This window comes from Arvicola amphibius, chromosome 4, assembly GCF_903992535.2.
Source record: "Arvicola amphibius chromosome 4, mArvAmp1.2, whole genome shotgun sequence".
Classification (NCBI taxonomy): domain Eukaryota; kingdom Metazoa; phylum Chordata; class Mammalia; order Rodentia; family Cricetidae; genus Arvicola; species Arvicola amphibius.
Window position 1 is genome coordinate 18,046,045 of NC_052050.1, and position 23,086 is coordinate 18,069,130.

A 23,086-nucleotide genomic window follows, 5' to 3' on the forward strand; every position below is an offset into this window, starting at 1 on the left:
AGATTTCTCTGTGTAGTCTTGGCCTTCCTGGAACTCAATGTGTAGTCCAGGCTGACCTCAAACTCACAGAAATCCACCTGCCTCTGCCTCTCAAGTGCTTGGATTAAAGGCGTATACCACCACTACCCCCTCAGTTTTAAGTAATTTTTTAAACTGAGAGATATTCTAAACATTAACTGAAACATGTATGACACTCAAGAGAAAATCTGAGTGTGTTTCAAGGAAACAACCAGTGTAGTTTTCCCCTTTTTGGTGTTTTGAAACAGCCTCACTCTGTAGCGCTGGCTGTCTTGGAACTCACAATATAGTTCAGTCTGGCCCTGAATGCAGAAATCACCCTGCCTCTGCCTCCTGAGTACTGGGATCAAAGGCACGCACCACCATATCTGGAAACCAAAGCATTTGAACATTGGGTGTCATTGGAAATCATCAGACCTCTTTTTGAAAACCTTAAATTATTACATTTTTGTTCAGTATGTGTGTGTGTGTGTGTGTGTGAGAGAGAGAGAGAGAGAGAGAGAGAGAGAGAGAGAGAGAGAGAGAGAGAGAGAGAGAGAGAGAGAGCTCATGCCAGAGACAAGTATGGAGATCAGATGACCTTGCAGGATTTGGTTCTCTTCTTCCGCCATGAGGGTCTGGGGGCGTTGAACTCAGGTCGTTAGACTTGGCCACGGGTGTCAGTACACATTAAGACATCTCACAGCTCCAGACAGGTCTCTCGGGGGAGAATATGCAAGGCACTAAACACAAGAGTGAAGTCGAAAGTAAAGACGTGAGTGAGAGGAACGCCCATGAGCATCTACGTGGGGATTTGAATGCCAAGCCAAGGCAACATGGTGATGACCGTGGAACTGAGCAGTGCTCTCAGACAGCCAGGAGTCTTGCAGCACCACCTGACGGGCTGGCTGATATCACTTCTGCGTGTACAGCTACAGAGTCAGCAAGTCTGAAACACAGCTGAGAACCCACATCTTTAGAGGTACCAGGTACATGCTGGTAATTCCAGGACTCAGAAGGCTGAGGTAGGAAAACAAGGAGTTTGAGGTCAGCCTGGCTCTACATGGAAAGACCCTGTTTCAAGTGTAAAAAGCCATATAGTCTCTCAAAATGACTAACTCAAAAATATATCTATCAGGATCCATAGTTTTATTTTATATATATGAATATCATAAAGGGTGAGACTCTTAGGAGATGGATAGACAAAGTAAGTGGCTCTAAAATATTCAAATTCAAAAGTTTAGAGTTTAGACAAAAACAATGTATTTTAAACTCTAATCCTACAAGCCATCCTATTATAGTCATATTAGAAACCTAATAGCTAAGCAAAGCAATATTTCCCTTTTATGTTTCCTAGGGATTTATCCTGCAATAAAATACGCTACATTGAAAGAAGGACATTTGAGTCTTTACCTTTTTTGAAGTATATGTAAGTTACAAATTTAACCCCTTCATATTTGAATTTTAATCACCTTTGTGGTGTTTTGATATCTGACTTGCAACTTCACTAGTAGGCAATAAGCTAGACTCAAAAAAAGACAAATATTGCATTTTTATTTGTTTGTTTGTTTTGGTGATAGGACAAGCCTGCTAAGCAAGTGTTCTGCCAATGACCTGCATTCCTAGATTTTATGTGTGTGTGCTAAAAATAGAAGAAGCACTATGCAGGGTGAGAAGGGAGTCTAGGAGGATGAAGAACAAAGAGGATAATGGGATAAAGAAAGCTAAAACATCACGTTTTTCTCAAATATGGGCAATCAATCTAAAGTGTGTCTGTGTGTGTGTGTGTGTGTGTGTGTGTGTGTGTGTGTGTGTGTGTGTGAAAAGACAGGAAAGTAAGGCTGATGTCGGAGGGAGGACACCAGCAGAGTGGAGTGGAAAGTAGGGGAACATAAAAGAGCAAAGTACAATGAGAGACAGTTATGTATATGAAATTGTCAGGATGAAATCCATTATTTAGTACAATAACTAAAACTTTACTGCAAGTGAAAAGTCTTAAAAATTCTATGCCAAATCCTTTCAGTCTGTAATAAGAACGAATATGAGAATTCTGCTGAGTCAGAGTGTGTAGCGATAGCGCCAGTTCTCTTGCAGGGCAAAGGCTCAGCCACGGCAATGGTGAGTAAGATACTGCCATCACGTGGCAGACACCATAGCTGTTCCTCAATATCCCGCAGCATATAGGACAAACCTGCATGTCAGAGGCGCTAAAACCCTCCCTTAGAGAAGTAGAAATCACTGACAAAAATGCTGAGCATTTACTGTGGCTAATGTATTCCATATGTAAATACATATGCTGAACATTTACTGTGGCCAATGTATTCCATATGTAAATACATATGCTGAGCATTTACTGTAGCTAATGTATTCCATATGTAAATATAAAAGGATAAATTACAAGCCAGTGTCATCCTCAGATTCCTTTAGCAAATGGAGGAAGTATTGAATTTATGTTTAATTACATATAAATTAGAATCACCACAAATGCAAATGTTCTAAAGAATATCTTTTCATTGACTTACGCTCTTTTTTGCATTATTTTAGGAACCTTGGGTGCAATTTACTCACTGAACTGAGCTATGGAACATTTCAAGCATGGCATGGAATGCAGTTTTTACAGAAGTTGTAAGTGAAGTAGAATGTAAATACTTATTTGTGTGTTAAGACCCATGCAGATTCCCCAACTGTCAACCCTGTGTGAACTGTGGGTAGTTTGTCCCATTCATTCTTTTCCAGTGAGGAAACTAAGGCACAGGAGGGCAGGAGACTTGTGTAAATTACAGGACACGATGAGCTTTCCTCATCCTCACCTTCAGCACGGGCACCACAAGTAACACCACGCGAGTAACACTGATAGGCATCGCCATGGGGCCTCGTGCTGTGGCTCTGATGTGTGATGTTGTCTTGGAAACCCGCTTGTGAGTTTCACTCTGATTCCCTCTCCCATGCACAGTCCCCAGCTGCTTGAATGGATGCCACATAGAGCTGCAAAGAGCAAAGATTGACTCCAACTCCTCCAGGGAGCAAAAGGTAGAGGTGCTTTCCCAGAAATGGAAAGCTGAAAATTTGTAGGAAGGAGACCATTTCCTGGTTCCCGGCTGCTCAGCCCCAAAATAATCACACAGAAACAATATTATTTAAATCACTGCTTGGCCCATTAGCTCTAGCTTCTTATTGGCTAACTCTTAAATATTAATTTAACCCACCTCCATTAATCTGTGCATCGCCATGTGGCAGTGGCTTACCAGCAAAGTTTTGGCATTTCTGACTCTGGCAGTGGCTCTATGTCTTCTCCTAGACTCCGCCTCCTTTCTCCCATTATTCAGTTTAGTTTTCCCTGCCTAGCTCTGTTTCCCTGTAGCTCTGTTGTAGGCCCAAAGAAGTTCTTTTATTAACCAATGACATTCACAGCATACAGAGGGAAATCCCACATCACTTGGTAATTTGTTTGCAGCCCATCAATGCTATTCCAATAGCTTAACCCTGAAAGGAAAATTCAAGTTTTATCCCTACTGAAGTGTCTACCCACTCTTAAAAATATCCATGGGGTAAATGGCCATAAATTGGACCCAGTAATACTCTAGTGCTTCTTTCTAGCCCCCTAGCATTGATTTCCAATGGGAAACTATTCATGTCCAAAAGTTTGTTTCTGGGGCTGGAGAGATGGCTCGGTGGTTTAAAACACAGGTTGCTCTTGGAGAGGACCTGGGTTTGATTCCCAGTACCCACATCCTAGCTCACAACTGTCTGTAAACTCCAGTTCCAGGGGACCCAATGCACTCTTCTGACTTCTGCATGTGGTACACCTACATACATGCAGACATAATACTCATACACATAAACTAGTAAGTCTAAAAAAAATTGAATATTTTTTTTAAAAAAGTTGCTCCTTTGAGGACACGATCCTCCCTTTTGTTTCACAGTATCCTGACAGCTGCTTCTCACATGGAAATGCACAAACATTAAAGATGAAAAGAGCAACTCAAGCCTGTCCTTTGGGGTGATTTAGGCAAGTTGTTTAATTTGTGACCATACAGCAGTTCTGAAAGGGTCACATCAAACATTGTGATAGCTTTCCTCGCTCTGTGGCATCCTATTCTTCCCACTGGTGAAGGCACCCTCTCTTGCAATCCTAGTAATTCTCCCTCTGCCTATAACAAATTTATGATGCCCACATTCATGAGATATTTGTTATGTTCTAGGCACTATATAAAAAACTGAAACAAATGAAGTAATGCCATGAAGTTCCTACAAAAGAATTGGGCATGTGGTACATATTCAAGCATGTTACTTTATTTTCACTTTTCCCAAAACTCTTGCAGTGAAACCATTAACCAGCGGCAGGACCACTAAGAGATTGTGTCTTCTGGGCAGCTTCACTTGGCTTGTTGTGCATTGTTTCTTATCATGAAGTTGACTTCTACTTCTAATTGGACCTGTGGTGGTTTGAAGAAAATGCCCCCCAAAAGGAGTGGCACTGTTAGGAGGGATGGCTTTGTTGGAGCAGGTGTGGTCTTGTTAGAGAAAGTGTGTCACTGTGGAGGCGGGCTTTGAGGTCTCATGTCTGCTCAAGCCATGCCCAGTGAGATAGTTCACTTCCTGTTGCCTGTAGATCAAGATGTAAAGCCCTCAGCTCCTTCTCCAGCACCATGTCTGCCTGCATGCCGCCAACTCCCACCATGATGATCTTGGACTAAACTGAAATATTGTAAACCACCTGATTAGTTTTCCTTTGTTAGAGCTGTCATGGTCCTGGTGTCTCTTCACAGTGATAGAAACCCTAACTAAGAATGGACCTATGGAGCAGAGAGCTGCAATTCTTTCTGAGAAATTCGTGTCCTTGTAGAGCTCCTGGACATACTAGTATCTGTCATCCCTGTCATCCCCAGGGTCCCTACCTCTGGCCCGTTGTAGATACAAAGTCACTAGTGCTGAGTTACCTGCTCTGACTATGCCCCTTCTAGATGTCTTTGAATCCTGCTCTACTTGATAAGGAAAAATGCTACTAAAAGAATTGAGATTTCAGGCTCATCTTATTTACATCTCTTTACTAGAAACTTACAGACCCAGAATTTGAACCCAGATCCTGCTGACTCAAGCCACCTTTGCCTGTTCTTCACGGCCATCTTCCTCATGACAAGTTTAAGCATCATTGTAACATGAATGGGGCCAGGCCTGCTTGTTTGGGTTTCTGTCCCACCAGGTACCCCACAACTGTTTAGCCCCAAAGAAAATCACACAAAGATTGGCCCATTAGCTCTAGCCTCTTATTGGCTGACTCTCACATCTTGATTAACCCATTTTTCTGATCTATTTTAGCCATGTGGCTCAGTACCTTTTTTCAGTGGAGTAGATCACATCCTGCTGCTTGGGTGATCTGGGCAGGAGTGGAGTAATCAACTTCCTCCTTCCCAGAGTTCTCCTGTTCTCATTACATCATTTCTACTTCTTGTCTGGTCTTCCCGCCTATACTTTCTTCCTGGCCAATCAGTGTTTATTTATAACATGATTGACAGAATACAGACAATTCTCTCGCACATCGTGACTCTCAGCACTGTGATTAAGATTCCAGCTCAAATGCGATCAAACCAGACTCTCTGAATGTGGCTGAAAACGGGGGCTGACTGAGAAGCCATTGATAAAGGCACTGGGACTTGTTTCTCCTGCATGTACTGGCTTTTTGGGACCCTAGTCTATTTGGATGCACAGCTTCCTAGGCCTGGATGGAGGGGAGAGGGCCTTGGACTTCTCACAGGGCGGGGTTCCCTGCCCTCTCTTAAGGAGGAAGGGGGTGGGAGGAAGGTTAATGGGAGATCCGGAGGGGAATGGGAGGAGGGGAGGAAGTATAAATTTTTGAATGGAAAAATAAATTTAAAAAATAAATAAAACAAAAAACAAACAAAAAAAAGATTCCAGCCCAACATTCCTGATTTCTTGGAATCTACTTGTATAACACAGAATCCCACACTGAGGAGTTTCATATGGGAAGGCATGTTCTCAAGCTCATGGGCTTTGTAGATGAAGAAAAGAAGGGATTTCTTCTTTCTTCACATACTTCATGCATGCTGGATCAGGGTCTGGGTCCCTCTGTTTATTTTCTCTGACCATCTTCTAAGGAACCTACTTTCCTTCCTGCCTGCATGCCTTTGGGATTCTAATAATGGTGCTTTTGGAGGCAGCCTTAGTTTCCCCTTCTACATGTGCAGAACTCCAAGATCAGCCAGGGGTGAACTTCTTCCCATATTCTTGGGTTGTTTTCTACGGAGGCTTAAGCATGTGTACATGTGCCTGACTCTTCAAATTCCCAGGAGAGTGCCTGTGGCCTTCTGTTTCCCAAACTCTCATATGAGCATCTCAAAGTTCCTGTGGACATTGTGTTCCTCTGCTTTCCCATCAGTTCTATTGCTTAGGCTCTTTGTTGTTCCTACTGTCCTCACGTAACTGCCTCAATTAAAACACTTGTCTGCAATCGTTTTCCAGAAGTACCTTCTGGGGAAGTTTCTAGAACTAGCAAATTCTCAGTCAGGTCAAATACAGACAAATCTAGTCTCACTAGGAGCCACCAATTCCTGGGGTCAAGGCTTTGCAGGAACTGTATCTCCGTTCTGCTCCTGCTAGTAGTGGAGCGGTGGGCTGTTTGTTAAGGTTACCATGGAGCTCAGATGAGGATGAAATAGGGCAAGTTAAAAATGATACAAATCTTAGTGTTCTTCAGAAATTGAGTTGGGTTTGTTTTTTAATTAATGATTCCAGAGTGTGATAAGCCTTTGTTTAAATTGTCACAGTTTGATAATTCATTGTTTTATGGAGGGATGAACTCTGATGTCCTTACTCAACTGTTTTCATTAAGGTCAACATGTTGTCGTAGTTTTTAATCTCTAAAGTCTCAGTGACAATGGCTAATTAAATGTTAATCTTGGGACATGATTAGGGAAAAGGAAAACAAGGAAACTATAACTCTTCTAGAAGCATTCACAAATGAGTACGAAGTTTACACAGTTAACTTCTAAGCCAGCCATGGTAATGCTTACATTAGTAATCCCAGCACATGGTAGGTAAGGTCAGGACATCAGAGTAAAAAGGACATCCTGATCTGTATAGTGAGTCCAATATTTAGTACTATTTAGACATTCTTAAAATTTGTATTTCAACTGTTTAACCTTTTCTTGCTTAGTTTGCATATGCCATGGTGTAAGTAGAAGACAACTAGATTCAGGGAGTGAAATATGGTTGTCAAGTTGGCGGTAAGTCCCCTACCTGCTAACTGCCATTTGCACCAACTGGCCAGTTCAGAAAATTGTGTTTTTAAAAGTTCTCCAAAAAGGACATAATCAAACGGCATGTGGTGGTGGTGGTGCACACTTTTAATCCCAGCACTTTGGAGGCAGAGAAAGGCAGATCTCTGTGAGTTCGAGGCCAGCCTGGTCTACAGTGGGAGTTCCAGGCAGCCAGAGCTACACAGAGAAACCCGTTGTATGAGCTAGAGTAGTGCCCGAGCTCACGAACAACACACACCACCCGTGCATGAAGTCCTGGGTTCAGTTGCCACCAAGGTCAAAAATAAATGAAGGGAAAAGGCTGCGGTTAGGTGTGGAGATGGCTCGGCAGGTAAAAACTCTTGTTCCACAAGCTGGACGACCTAAGGTTGGTTCCTGGAACTCAGCGGAAGGAGAAAACAGACTGACACATACATAGGCTTGCTCAGTCTGTGCTGATCAAGAGCACAAGTAACAATATGTGATGGAGGCTGGTTGTGACACCAGCCTGGCTGTGGCTCCTCTGTCTTCTGTTTTTCCTCCAAATCCAGGGAAATTGTCCTATTATTTTTCTTAGTGAACTAACTACAAAGCATTTTATATTTCTAAAAATTGACAAATACCTTGAATTATGGGTGACATTAAAAATAGCCTTTCCTTATAGCATTAATAATAAAAACACAGAGACAGATATTGGGGTTCAACCTGAAGATTAGAAAAGCAAAGCAGCCAGCCACTGGCTCTTAGCTCAACCTCAGCATGAAATGGTGGTCCTGCCTCCAGGAATCCTCAGAATGAGCCTGAGCCTGAGACCTGTCTCCTCCCATCTTATATTCCTCTCTAGGGCTGGGATTAAAGGTATGCACCACTACTGCCCAGCTTCTATAGCTAACTAGTGTAGCTATGGGAATTAAATGTGTGTGTCACCACTGCCTGGTCTGTAAGGCTGACCAGTGTGGCTGTTTTACTCTTTGATCTTCAGGCAAGCTTTATTTATTAAAATACAAAGGAAATATCACTACATTACCCCTTTTGTCTAAAATAAAAAGGCTATAATTAATATAAGAAAAACTATATACAATAAATACAATGATTATATACAATATGTACAGGCAATAAATTGTAACAACTGTAACAACAGGCACCTTGTTGGTTCCTGGCCACTTAGCCCCAAAATAATCACACAGAAACTGTATTAATTAAATAACTGCTTGGCCTATTAGCTCTAGCTTCTTATTGGCTAAATCTCGCATATTAATTTTAACCCATTTCTATTAATCTGTGTATCACCATGTGGGAGTGGCTTACTGGGTAAAGTTTTGGCATCTGTCTCTGGCAAGGCTCCATGGCTTCTCTCTGACTCTGCCTCCTTTCTTCCAGCATTCAATTTAGTTTTCCCCACATAACTAAGTTCTGTCCCATATCAGGTGGCTCTTCTGACATGAAACAGAGATTTTGGATTTCACTTTAAAAAGCATGCTTGGGTTTAGGGAAGGAGAGCCACAGTCCAACTCCAAAGCCAGCTTTAATCTTTAATTAGTCTGAGGTTATCAAAAGACTATTTTTATTATATTTCTGTAGAGAATAACAGAAATAAATATTTGGGAAGATTCATAAAATTTTATCATGTTGGAAATGTGATATACCAATAGGTCAATTTGCTCTTTTTTGAGACTTTTTTTTGGATGATTTGTCTTTGTTTCTTCAGATGTCTCATTTGTCCAGTGGTCTTCATATTTCTTACCTGGATACCTTTATTTTCCTGAAAAGACAGGAACAAAACCCTTCTGCAACTCTGATTTTGGAGATTCCCTTTTGCCAAGTTCAAGCTGATTAAATGAAAAGCATTTGATAGTTTTATAGGTTGGTTCTGATTAAATGGCCATGCTGTTTGATGAATTATCATCTCTTCTAATTAAGAGACGTCTCTTGTTCAAAGTGAATCTTTATCAATTTTGATGGTATCTTTTCTTCTCCTGTTGAAAAAAAGCAAAACTCCTTCCCCAGAGTAACACATGTCCTGGTTTCCATTCTGATGTCAACATCTTTAAAGTATATCAGCTGATTTAATTCTGTAGTTTTTTTTTCCAGTGTCTCTGCAGCTGCTGTTCCTTTCTCATTAACATTTAGAAGATTCAAAGTTAATAAAACATCATTCCATCTATTTCCAGGGTTATTTATCATCCCTTTCTGTTTATTTAACATATCCTTTAGAGTTAGATTTGATCTTTCTATAACTGCCTGTCCTGTAGAATTGTGTGGCATGCCTGTAATATGCTTTATATTATAATAAGCAAAAAACAGTTCCATTTTCTTAGAGACATATGCTGGAATATTGTCTGTCTTTATTTGTTGGGAGCAGTGAGACCCCAGATCCTGAATTTCTTGTAATCCCCTGATCTGAGTGCCTACAGCTGCTCTGAGCACGAGACCTTCAGGAGTTCCTGATGGCAGGAGAGTGGTTTCTGGTGGGTTTGGCTGGGGTGTGGCTATCTCAATATAATCTGCCCCTGAACACAACAAAGGGGGCATTCTTGGGGAATTCAAGGATGACCCATGTCTCTGTCTCTCTGTCTGTGTGTGTGTGTGTGTCTGTGTATTTTAACCTCCAGCCCCCTTGCCCGAAGCTCGCGAACTGGGTGCCAGTGCACAGAGAACAGACACGGGGGTGCGGTGTGCAGCATTTATTTGTGCAGGTATACCCATGATGGCCATAACTTCCAGTAAATGTGTGATTATTGAATCAGTCTTTTCTGAACTCAAGGCAGGGTCCCATTGAAAACCTGAATAGGTATCAATGGTGTGATGTACATATTTTAGTTTTCCAAATTCTACACAATGAAACACATCCATCTACCAGATTTCATTCCTTTGAGTACCCTTTGGGTTACTTCCTGCAGGTAGTGGTGTTTGGTTGTATAAAGAACAAGTAGGTTATTTCCTTATACTTTCCTTGACTTGTTGGCACATGATGGAAAAGTCTTTTTTACTGCCTATTCCTGACTATATCTTAGTAACTGATAAAATAATGAAATCAATTCTGTATCATCTGGTATAAATTCAGCTGTTTTAATATGCAAAACAACTCTTTCTGCATATTGCAAATCGGTAACTATGTTGTGAGGTTCTTTAAAATTCCTTAGTACTATGAGAATAGCATATAGTTTTAATTTTTGGACCAAATCATAAGGGCTTTGGTCCAATTTACTTAAATTTTCTGATTTGCAACCTGCCTTTCCTGATTTATTTGCATCAGTATAGAATGTAGGGGCTCCAGTTATTGGTGTGCCCCATACAGTGTGAGAAAGGATCCAGCTAGTTCTCTTAAAAAGTTGAATTCTCTTACTTTCATGATAGTTGTTGCTAATCTCTTCAAAAAATACTACAAGTTCTTTGCCAGGGTTCACTTTCTTCAAATAATTTGTCAATTTCATCAGTATTAAAAGGTACTATAATTTTTGCTGGGTCGTCTATTCCTGTTAATGGACGAAGTGTTGTCATGAGGTTTATGTCCTGCCCAGTTCCTGCAATCGTTAAGTCCCAAAGAAACACAAGAGGTCTATATTATTTATAAACTGATTGGCCCATTAGCTCAGGCTTCTTATTAACTCTTAATAACTTATATTAGCCCATTGTTCTTGTCTGTGTTAGCCATGTGGCTCAGTGCCTTATTTGGCAGTCACATCTTGCTTGCTCTGTGGCTGGGTCACAACTACAAAATGCACTTCACTCTTCCCAGAATTCTCATTGCCCACCTCTACTTTCAGCCTAGTTGTCCCGCCTATACTTTCTGCCTGGCTAGTGGCCAATCAGCATTTATTAAAATATAATTGACAGAATATAGACCACTGTCCCAAAGCACTCCCCCCATTTTTTAAGGGAACAAGAACTCTGAACCTAATACCCTTTGTTTAGCTTTTCTCCTGACCATTAGCCATAACAACTTGTAACCAACATTGTAAACAAATGAAAATATCCATAGTCCATTTTTTGGGGAATGTGGATGTAGTTTCCAGGCTACTTCCTGCTGTTTGGGGGCGCTGATAATCTTATGGGGACCTAAAGAAAATTTAGAATTATCACCAAGTCATGGCTGGAGTATCCTGTGAGGCTTGATCATCTCAGACAGCAGTCTTGAATCTGTTTTTGACTAGAACTCAGACATCTGGGTCATCTGTTCCTACCAGATATTTCTCAGGTGGTCTTCCTTGATCAAACCTGATTTTTCTTAACTCAGAATAAATTCATAGCCTCTCATTTTCTATGGAAACAAAAGCAAAACCTCTTCTCCAAAGTAACATACCTTTTGACTTCAATTTTGAAGTAAAGGTATTTTCAAAATATTTATGTTTTATTAATCTAGCAGCATTTATAAACAAATACCTTCTAGCAGCTATTGCTCCTTCCTCAGCTGTCAAGCAATTCAAAGACAACATAATAACATACAGTATGCAGACTCTCTGTGTATATTTCATCTTTATGTGGCTTTATTTTAACCTCTATTTCTTTTATTTTTACTTTTAATTTTTGGCTTTTTGAGACAGGTTCTCTATGTATCTTTTGCTGTTCTGGAACTCCCTCTATAGACCAGGCTGTCATTAAACTCACAGAAATCTGCCTTCCTCTGCCTCCCAAGTACTGGGATTAAAGGTGTGTGCCACCACACCTTGAGTTCACAGAGATCTATCTGACTCTGCCTCCAAAGCATTGAGATTAAAGGTGTGTGCCACCACACCTTGAACTCACAGAGATCTGTCTGACTCTGCCTTCCAAGCATTGAGATTAAAGGTGTGTGCCACCATGCCTTGAACTCACAGAGGTCTGTCTGCCTCTGTCTTCCAAGTGTTGGGATTAAAGGTGTGTGCCACCATTCCCAGCTACTCTCTTTTTTTATTTTAAGGACTTTAACCTTTTTCTTTACTCTCCCAAGCCTGCATATATTTTTAACACACTGTAAAACATTTAGAGGTTTTCATCTTTGAATCTCTCTTTACTGTATATCTCTCTTTTTCTGACCATGTGAGTCTTTAATTTGTTAAACAATATGGAGAGGACTAAAGCCATGGCTTTAATGGCTGGATCCAGCCCATTCCTTAGCTTTCTGAGATTCCAGCCTCATGGTGGAGGTACCAGCTGTAGTCATGTTTATTGGCACAACTCTATGGCATTTTAAGGTCCCTACCAGCAAGCAAGCTGCAGCACCCCAACAACAAATGGTGCCCACGTGGACAACTGAATCCACATAAAGCCTGAGAGGGCTTGGGAAGTAATTCTAGACAGAAAAGAATAGAGTAAAGCATGGCTTATTGTTAGCAGCACTTTCTCAGGTGGGCTCTGCTTGCTAGAGGCAAATGTGTCTTATTTAAGAGAGGCTTCCTGACTCAGCATTAGCTGCAAAACCTTGCAGCTCTTTTTAAGAGATCCTGCCATGAAACACTTAAATGGTGTTGATGAAAAGCTGACTGCATGCTTTTTGGTTTTCAGCCTTAGCAGGAAAAAAGCAGTGCCATTTTAAAATGCCAGCTTTCTAGGCCATCCTGCCATTGCAAACTCTGACTCTTTCAGGCAGAAGGTCTGACTACAGAGCATTTGAGTGTGGTCTGTGAGCAGACTGCTGCAGCTTGCTTGCTGGTAGGGACCTTGAAATGCCATAGAGTTGTGGCAATAAACATGGCTCTGGCTGGTATCTCCGCCATGAGGCTAGAATCTCAGAAATAAGAAATGAGCTAGATCCAGCCATCAAAGCCACGGCTTTAATCCTCTCCATATTGCTTAGCAAATTAAAGACTCAAGTGGTCAGAAAAAGAGAGATATATACTGTAAAAATAGATCAAAGACAAAAAAACCTCTAAATGGTTTACTGTGTTTAAAAATATATGTAGGCTTGGGAGAAAAAAAGAAAAAAGTTAGTAGTTGGGTATGGTGGCATACACCTTTAATCCCAACACTTGGGAGGCAGAGGTAAACAGATCTCTGCGAGTTCAAAGTGTGGTGGCACTTGGGAGACAGAGGCAGATGTATCTCTGTAAGTTCAAGGACAGCCTGATCTACAGAAGAAGTTCCAGGACATCCAAAGATACACAGAGAACCTGTCTCAAAAAGCCAAAAATTAAAAATAAAAGAAATAGAGGTTAAAATAAAGCCACATAAAGATGAAAATATACAGAAAGTCGGGATACTGTATGTTATTATGTTGTCTTTGAATTGCTTGACAGCCGAGGAAGGAGCAATAGCTGCTAGAAGGTATTTGTTTATAAATGCTGCTAGATTAATAAAACATAAATATTTTGAAAATACCTTTACTTCAAAATTGAAGTCAAAAGGTATGTTACTTTGGAGAAGAGGTTTTGCTTTTGTTTCCATAGAAAATGAGAGGCTATGAATTTATTCTGAGTTAAGAAAAATCAGGTTTGATCAAGGAAGACCACCTGAGAAATATCTGGTAGGAACAGATGACCCAGATGTCTGAGTTCTAGTCAAAAACAGATTCAAGACTGCTGTCTGAGATGATCAAGCCTCACAGGATACTCCAGCCATGACTTGGTGATTAATTCTAAATTTTCTTTAGGTCCCCATAAGATTATCAGCGCCCCCAAACAGCAGGAAGTAGCCTGGAAACTACATCCACATTCCCCAAAAAATGGACTATGGATATTTTCATTTGTTTACAATGTTGGTTACAAGTTGTTATGGCTAATGGTCAGGAGAAAAGCTAAACAAAGGGTATTAGGTTCAGAGTTCTTGTTCCTTTAAAAAACAGATGGGGAGGAGTGCTGTGGGACAATGGTTTATATCCTGTCAATTGTAATTTAATAAAACACTGATTGGCCACTAGCCAGGCAGGAAGTATAGGCAGGACAACCAGACAGGAGGTAGAGGCAGGTCAGTGAGAACAGGAGAATTCTGGGAAGAAGGAAGTCCTAGTCTGCAGCTGTGACCCAGCCACAGAAGAAGTAAGATGTGACTGCCTCATTGAATAAGGTACTGAGCCATGTGGCTAACATGGACAAGAATAATGGGCTAATATAAGTATAAGAGTTAATAAGAAGTCTGGGCTACTAGGCCAATTGGTTTATAACTAATGTAGACCTTTGTGTGATTTCTTTGGGAGTTAATGACTGCAGGAACCAGGCAGGACAGAAAACTCAACAGCAAAGTCTCAATTTTTCTTTTAGAATTAACTCAGAGACCTTTTCCAAATAAGTTTTTAATTTTTCACTCCGCTTATGTAGTAAAAAAAGGTCCATTCTAAAATAATGTCTTCCCTTTGCATTAAAATTCCTGTAGGGGAATGTTTGGAGGGTAGTATGACCAGAATGCTTTAAGATTCAGATCCATGCGAATCTTCTGAATTTCTGTCTGTAATTTCTCTTCACTAAAAGTCAATTCTCTCAGCTTCAGCTGATAATTCCCTGAGACTATTTGAGTCCTTGTCACTATTTAAGGTTTTGTTTAAATTAACATCAGGACCTATCCCAATAGTAGACCAGAGATTGGAAATGTCTCCAGCCATCTTTGGAATTCATTAAGAGTCTACAATCAATCTCTCCTAATTTGCACCTTTTGAGGTCTAAGTTTTTGTGAACCTATTTTGTAGCCTAAATAATTAATAGAGTCTTCTCTTTGGATTTTTTTCAGAATCAACCTGTAATCCCTAAAAGGGCAAAATTTTATTTACTTCTTTAAAATTTTTTTCTAAAGTATCCAATTTGAATCAGATAGTAAAATGTTGTCCATATAATAATAAACTATAGATTCAGGAAATTGACTTACAAAATATTGGCACAGGATGGGGCTATTTAACATTCTCTGTGGGAGAATCTTCCATTGATATCATTTAGCAGGCTGAGAATTATTATAAGTTGACAATGCATAGGCAAATTTTTCTCTGTCTTGTAAAGTATACCTTCTTTAAAGGCATTGTGAAGAAACAATCTTTTAAGTCAATAACTATAAGAGGCAGTCCTTTAGGAAATAGAGAAGGCAAAGGAATGCCAGACTGTAGAGAGCCCATTGGCTGGATCACCTTATTAACAGCTCTTAGATCTGTTACCATTCTCCATTTTCCAGATTTCTTTTTAACAACAAATACAAGAGAATTCCAAGGGCTGGTTGATTCTTCAATATGCTGAGTATCTAGTTGCTCCTGTACCAGCTGTTCTAAAGCCTGACCACAAGTTTAACATTTGCTTCACAAAAGATGAATGCATGCCATATGAGACTATTTGCTTCCTTGAATGTCCTTAAATTTAACATTGGCAAAGGAGTCCAGTTAGCTGTAATAGAGCCTGTAAGGTTATTGGATATATTAAGGTTGGTTGTCTGAAAACCTTAGGCTGTTCCTTTCAATTCTTATAATGCAATGCTCACTTTCCTTTCTGCATAGTGGTGGTGCACACCTTTAATCCCAGCACTCAGGAGGCAGAGGCAGAGGCAGGCGGATCTCTGTGAGTTCAAGGCCAGCCTAGTCTACAGAGCAAGTTCCAGGACAGCCAGGACTGTTGCACAGAGAAACTCTGTCTTGAAAAAAAAATCCCCAAAACAAAACAAAGCAAAAAGCCTTTCCTATAGGTTAAGGGCTTTATTACCCTTTTACTTGTTTGTTGGATTTTTTTAAACTAAAAGCTCTTTGGTAGTTTTTCCTTTATATCCCCCCTTTCCTCTGTTTTACTTTATTTTTTCCTATACTCATGGATGTTCTCCAAGGGAAGGATATTCATGGATTCTAAGTATATTATACAATAATATATATATAATAATATATACCTATAAAGGATATTATAGTTAAAAAATCATGATTTTTAAAAAATATAAATGTCCATGCCGAAGAAATTAATAGAAACTTTTCAGGTAGTTTCAAGATGCTGCATTGTTTGTAACATAAATTCCATCGCATTTTTCAGAATCCTCAGCCAGAACCCTCTGACAGTTGTTGAAGATCCCTACCTGTATAAGTTGCCAGCATTAAAATATTTGTGAGTATTGTAGCCATCTCATGGTTCCTTAGATGAGTTCTAAGGTACTCATCTTTATTTCCATCAGGAGAGCATTTGTCTTAAAAAAAATTTTTAAATCCCAATTTTAGTTTTAACTGAATGTTTAAAAAAATCATTGACAAAAGGATGTAAACCCAGGGAAGGCAGCGCCTGCTTTTAATTCCAACACTTGGAAGGCAGACACAGGCAGATCTCTGTGAGTTACAGATCACCCACGTGTGTGCATTGGGAGACACTGTCTCTTAAAAGAAAATGAAATAAAAGAAATGAGAGTAGGGCCTGACAAATAAAGAGGTTTCTAGCAAGTCTGAGGACCCGAGTTTAAGAACTATCTTGTGCTGTTTGTCTTCTGACCCTTCATAAATACATTGTTGATGGGGGAGGGCCATCTGCCTATGTGTTACTCTCATTGGTTAATACATAAAGAAACTGCCTGGCCCATTAGCTCTAATCTCTTATTGGCTAGCTCTTACATATTGATTCAACCCATTTCTATTAATGTGTATCACCACTTGACTGTGGCTCACCGGGATGAGTCTAACCGGCGTCCATCTCGGAGAGGAGAGCTGTGGCGTCTGACTCACTGCCTTCTTCCTCCCAGCATTCTGTTCTGTCTTCCCCCCTACCTATCTTCTGACCTATCAGGCCAAGCAGTTTTCTTTATTTATTAACCAATGAAAGTAACACATAGACAGATAACCCTCCTCCATCACATTGTGGCACATGTATACACACACACACACACACACACACACACACACACACACAAAATAAACAAATGAAAAAGGTAAAGAAAAGATACAATGGGCAAGACATTCAACTGAGGAGGAAAGTGTGTTGATGAACATAGAGATGTATATGTAAACAATGTAGGAATATCTTCTCAGAAAGCACAGCCATAAATGTATACTATTTTTCTTTCTTTTTTATTCTTCTCTTATGTATTACATCCCAATCCCAGTTCTCTTCCCCAGTCTTTCCTCCCCACTTTCTTTCTCCCCCCAGATCCACCCTACTTTTTAAATTAAAAAATATTTCAAGTGTGGCTCTTTTCCTTGTGAATGTCTAGGCAACCTGTATATGCAGTGCCCACATGTGCCAGCAGAGGGCGCCAGATGACTGGAGTTACAGACGATTGTGAGCCGCATGTGGATGTGGAAATGGAACCCCAATCCTCCTGAAGAGCAAAATTCTTAACGGCTTAAGAGCCCCAGTGTATACTACTTTTACAAAGAGGAGCTATGTTTGATTTCCAGCAACCACACTGGGATGTTCACAATTGCCTGTAACTCCAGCTTCAGGGAATCTGACACCTCTGACTTCTGTGCACACACACACACACACACACACACATACACACACACACACACCCCTAAAAAATCAGTTTATTTTTTTAAAGAAGAAAAGGGGTTTGGAGAGATGGCTAAGTGGTTAAGAGGACTTACTACTCTTATAGAAGACCCAGGCTCAGTTCTCAGCACATACCAGGTGGCTCACAACCACCTGGAACTCGGTCCTTCTGGCCTCAACAGGCACCTGAACACATACACATAAATAATAAGTAAATATTTTGTTTTAAAAAAAAAAGAAGTGAGAAGGGAGCTCTGTATGGTGGTGTGCCTTTAGTTCCAGCACTCGGGAGGCAGAAGCTGGCAGGTTGCTCAGAATTTGAGGCCAGCCTGGTCAACATAGTGAGTTCAGGCCAGGCAGGGCTAGCAAAGAGACCCTGTCTCAAAAATTAGAATACCCAGCTTCCTGTGTTTTTAATATAAATGTATATACTGACTGACAGGACTTTAAATAAATGGGAATTGGGTGTTTAAAAATTAAAGTGAAAACAGACACGAGTGACAGTTGCGGTTGGGTGTGCAAGGCCAGATTGAGAGTCGGACAGGGACGGAGCAGACTGTTCTAGGCCGAGGTTATTGATTTAAGCAAATATTAAACCTGCTCTTTTTTTGAAAAGAGCTCTATAAAATAATCTTCTATGGCAATAAATTTTACATTTATTTATGTTTAACTGTGTGTGTGTGTGTGTGTGCTAATATGCCCACATGTGTGGGAGAGGCCAAAAGAGGGGGGCAGCGGCTCTGGAGATGGAGTTCCATGTGGCTCAGAGCTGCCCAACATGGGTGCTGGAGACTGAATTCAGATCCTCTGCATGAGCAGTGCATACTCTTAACCTCTGAGCCATCTCTCCAAACCCAACAATAAATTCCTAAACCAGGTACTTTTATAGGAAAGCCAGAGTGTAAGTGACCACTTGTGATGAAAATGGCTCCTCATGAAATCTCTCTCCTTCAGAGACCTGGGAAAAACACATGTGCCACTGACAGCGCTTGAGAACATCCTCATGATGACCCTGGAGCTGGAGCATCTGTAAGGTTTACTCTCTTAGGATGAGTTTACTTAGGTTTAAAATTGTTAATGCGTATGTGTGTGAACGCATGTGTGTGCAGACATGCGTGTGTATGTGTGTGCATGCATGTGTGTATGTGTGTGCAGACGTGTGTGTGCTGATGTGTGTGCATGCATGCATGCGTATATGTGTACAGACGTGTTTGTGCACGAGTGAGTGTATGCATGTGTGCATATGTGCATGCGTGTGTGTGTGTGCATGTGCACGTGCAGGCATGAGTGTGAATATGGAAGTCAGAGGACGGCTTTCTGAGATTGCTCTCTTCTTACACTGTGGGTTCCAGGGATCAAAGTTGTTTGCATGACAAGGGACTTTCTGCTGAGCCTTCTTGTCAGCCCTAGCTTTCTTTATAATTTCTTGTATTTAAAATTCTTTTGAGATTTGCCTTATTTCTTGAGTCTGAGGTATTGAGATATAATGTTCATGCAATTAATTCAAATGCATAGTTTAGTGAAGCTTTCATAGTTAGTTCCCTAACCACTATTACAGAACTGATACAGACCGTTTATCCCCTCCTAAGGATCCCTAATGAATGTTTGCACCTTCCCACCGCCAGGCCCTGGGATACACCAGTCTCATTTCTAGCCCTATAGCTCTTCCTTCCCCAGAACGTCTCGTAATGACATCCCACAGTGGCTTTTTGGGTCCATCTTCTCTCACTGAGCATGATCTTTAGCGTGTCTCACCAGCAGAGGACGAGAAAGCAACGATGTCTTTAAACAGTGTTCTCCTGGATTGGGGGTATAGCTCAGCGGGTAAAGTCAACCCTAGTGTGCATGATGCCCTGGGTTTGGACACAAACCAGCATCGTGGTGAATACTTGTCCTTCTGAGTCCAGGTCATCCTCAGCTACACTAGCAGTTCCTGGCCAGTCTGGGCTACAAAACAAGCTTGCCTTCCTGCTAGCTCACCTCAAGTGGTGCCTGTCTGTGTCGTCGCCATCTTAACTCTTTATTAGCTGGTGTTCTGTAATAGCTAGTCATATGCAAACAGCCTTTTACCGTGTATGCTTACTTTAAGTCAGAGTCCACATTGAATGAGGAGTCTATGTTCTGGTTGAGGTTTTGTTTGTTTTGTCTATGAGGCAGGGTCCCTCCTGTAGCCTAGGTTACTTTGAACTTGTGATCATCCAGTCTGGCTTCTTACTCATGTCTGTGTGTTTTATAGATTGGCATCTCAATCTGTCTTTGTTTCCTGAGGAATAGTTCAGGTCAAGCATCTGGCACTGCCTTCCTGACAGGAATTTCAGGTGGCCTATTGTGTCAAATCCGATCACCCAAAGGTGGTATGTTGAAGTTCTTTTTTCTTTTGTTTTTTGTTTTTTGTTTTAAGAACCAAGACTTTCTTCTTCCAGACTCAACTATGGCCCTGGGTCTGGACCATGGCCTTCCAAGAACTGGAAGGGGTGGGAGGGATGGCTGGATTATTTGTCCACACAACATCAAACACCAAGATATCAGGCAGGACAAAGTAGGGCAACTCTTTCCTCCATGGCCTGCGTTGATTTCAGAGGCAGGGGCAGCCACTGTGGAGAACATCCTTTTCCATGAAACTGGGCTGTGCTGAGGTTTCCAATGCTGCCGACCACTTCCTTCCAGGTTTTGAAGGCAGAAAATAATCTTCTTTGAAGACATTGATAATTTTAAATAACAAACACACACTTCAATGCATTGTCTTCTGGAAATCCTGGTCCCAGTTTAGTTCAGCTGGCGGATGAGCTGATTGATGCAGTCACCCCGATAGCCAGGAGAGCCCATCTCCTTGAGGAACCCCACTCTGTTCTTGGTAGCATGACGGGCCACAGAGAGGTGGAATGGGCACAAGAATGAAGAGATCACCTGGAAATGCTTCCCCGGGAAGGCAATTTCATGGATGAGGTCTTCCAGGCAAATGACACCAAATCTCCCCAGGTGCTCCTCAATCATGGTGTTGTCGGTCAGAGGGACAGTCTTATTGTTAATCTTTGCTTGTCCACGTTTCAAGGTGAGTTCTCAGACAGACTTCAGATTTGGAAACCCCCAGGTCACATAAGACTCCACTGTGCGCAGCATTCCTACAGTCTGAGGGGTGACATTGATGAAGACACCACTGAACAGTTTCTTCAGGCAAAGTCTTGCTATGGGGTTCTGTACCAATGAACTCACTCCGTCTATCCTTTCAATGCGCAGGACGAAGGCCAGGGCGCGCTTATCAGGCACTTCCAGTGCACGAGGCTTCACCTCTAGTCGCCGGACTCGCACCATGTCACGCTTCTGCCACCAGGAATCATGCAGGAATGATTCCAGTCGCTTAAACCTGAATTTTTTTTTATTTTCCCTCCCTCTTTGCCAAAAGTGCCTGCTTTGCCTGGGTGGTGTTGAGGGCCTGATAAGCCTTCCTCTTTTTCAGGAGATTTTCTGGAACCAAAGGGATCTTTTTTCTTTCTCCTTCCTCCGCCATCTTTCTATGTTGAAGTTCTTTAAGTTGGTTTTAAACATGGTACTTTTTTTTTTTTTGAGATAAAGTTTCTCTGTAGCTTTGGAGCCTGTCCTGGAACTAGCTCTTGTAGACGAAGCTGGCCTCGAACTCACAGAGATCCGCCTGCCTCTGCCTCCCGAGTGCTGGGATTAAAGGTGTGGGCTACCACCACCCGGCTAAACATGGTACTTATAAGGTAAATAATCTATGGGAATTTGGGGAAGCCCCACTACAGATACCACATGTTACCAGGGAAATCAAGGTTAGGAATGGACTCAAAAGGAACTTCAAAGCCAATTAGAGTAAACAAACAGACTAAGCAAGCTGTGGGCTCAGCTGCTGCCTGGAAGTATCAAACAGGAGGAAAGGGGAAGACCACACCACTCCAACAGCTACATAGTTAAAGGGGAGCAGACAGCATCATTGCCCAGGAGGAAGAAACAGGCCCAAAGGACTAGAAAAAGCACATCAGGCTGTGGCCAGCATCTAAAACGGGATCGAAGAGAAGGAAAGCAAAAATAGCAGCTCTCAGAGTAAGGACTCAGGAGGGCCTGGCGACTCCACAGCAACCGCAGGGAGGCCAGGAATTCTGGGAAGGAGAACAGATTGTCTCATCTAAGGGAAAACCGTTCTCACCTCATTAGCATGGCTTAAGTTGGGTCTCCCTTCTTGTGGAGTGCTCCCTTCGAGGGCTGGCTGACTTGCCCAACTGGAATGGTGTCACTAATGTCCCAGATCTGAGTCCCATCCTCTTGACCAGAAGGAAAGGTTTTCCTCAATGGGCCTTCGCTGCTGCTGTACCATGTGTCCTCCCAAGCATCTTTCACGTGGATGTGCCTAATGATAAACTTGTCTGAAGCAATTGTTACTTGGTGGTCTAAACTGACATATTTATTAACTGGTGTTCTTTTGGAGAATTACCCAGCTTTTGTTTTTGAGTACTGTTATCAATTCATGGATTCTCTTTATAATTACATTTTACCTACTGTGATTTATGTGTGTGTGTGTATTGTGTGTTGTATGTGTGTATGCATGTGTCATATGTGTGTATGTGTACAGACGGTATGTGTGTATGTGGTATGTGTGTGTAGTTGTATGGTGTGTTTGTGAGGCGAGTGTGTGTGTGTGTGTGTGTGTGTGTGTGTGTGTGTGTGTGATTCTAAGATCAAGCCCAGGACCTTGCACTGATACAGGAGCACCATACCAAAGAGCTGCATCCCCAGCCCTTATTCTTTCAACTGCACATTATGAGCCTTGGTCAATTGTGATCCTTGATGCCATTGAACTACATGATATAGCTTAAAGTAGGAGGTTTTAGGTTTAAGATGACTTCTAGTATCTTCCACTTACAACAGAAATAAATTATCCCTAGGTTAGAGGCTTGCCCAGGCCCTTCTTCCTGTGCATGACCAACCCAGAGTGAGACTTGAGCTGAGGAGAGAGACTTCTACCATCAATGTCACCTGGTTCTGTTCCTGTCACCTTTCTTATAGGCACACACACACACACACACACACACACACACACACACACACGACACTTGCTCTTCTGTTGAACACCTCTGTCCTCCTCCATGATTACTTTCAATATCAGAGAGCAGTAATTTGCCATTGAGTCCCCACCCAACTGTACATACCCCAAGAACTCTGTCCTCTGTGACCCTGTGGTGGCCTTGGCCTGCCTCGTCTGTACCTCAGTAAGGCTTTTCCAGCAAACCAATTCTCTGTCTTCCTATTTATAGGATCTTACCTAGCAACATGGCCTGCTGCCTCTGCAAATATAAAACTGATATTGAGGTTGTCTGCAAGACAGTCAAACTGCATTGCCATACTGGATGTCTGACAAACACCACACGTTGTCGTGAGTCTCTTGCCTGATGAATGTTTTAATTTTGACATATAATTTTTAACTGGTAAAGATAATTTCTTTTTAAATTACTTTTTATTTTAATTAAAATTAAT

At 41.4% G+C, this 23,086-nt stretch overlaps 1 protein-coding gene across 1 annotated transcript; it reads right to left on the reverse strand.

Annotated features, from left to right (window-relative positions):
* Positions 1-20,337: 20,337 nt before the first annotated feature.
* On the reverse strand, positions 20,338-21,107 carry LOC119813017 (60S ribosomal protein L7-like 1). The gene is given in 2 exon segments (XM_038328088.1): positions 20,338-20,978; positions 20,980-21,107. Coding segments are annotated over 2 exon segments (741 nt in total). The 3' UTR covers positions 20,338-20,365.
* Positions 21,108-23,086: the final 1,979 nt, after the last annotated feature.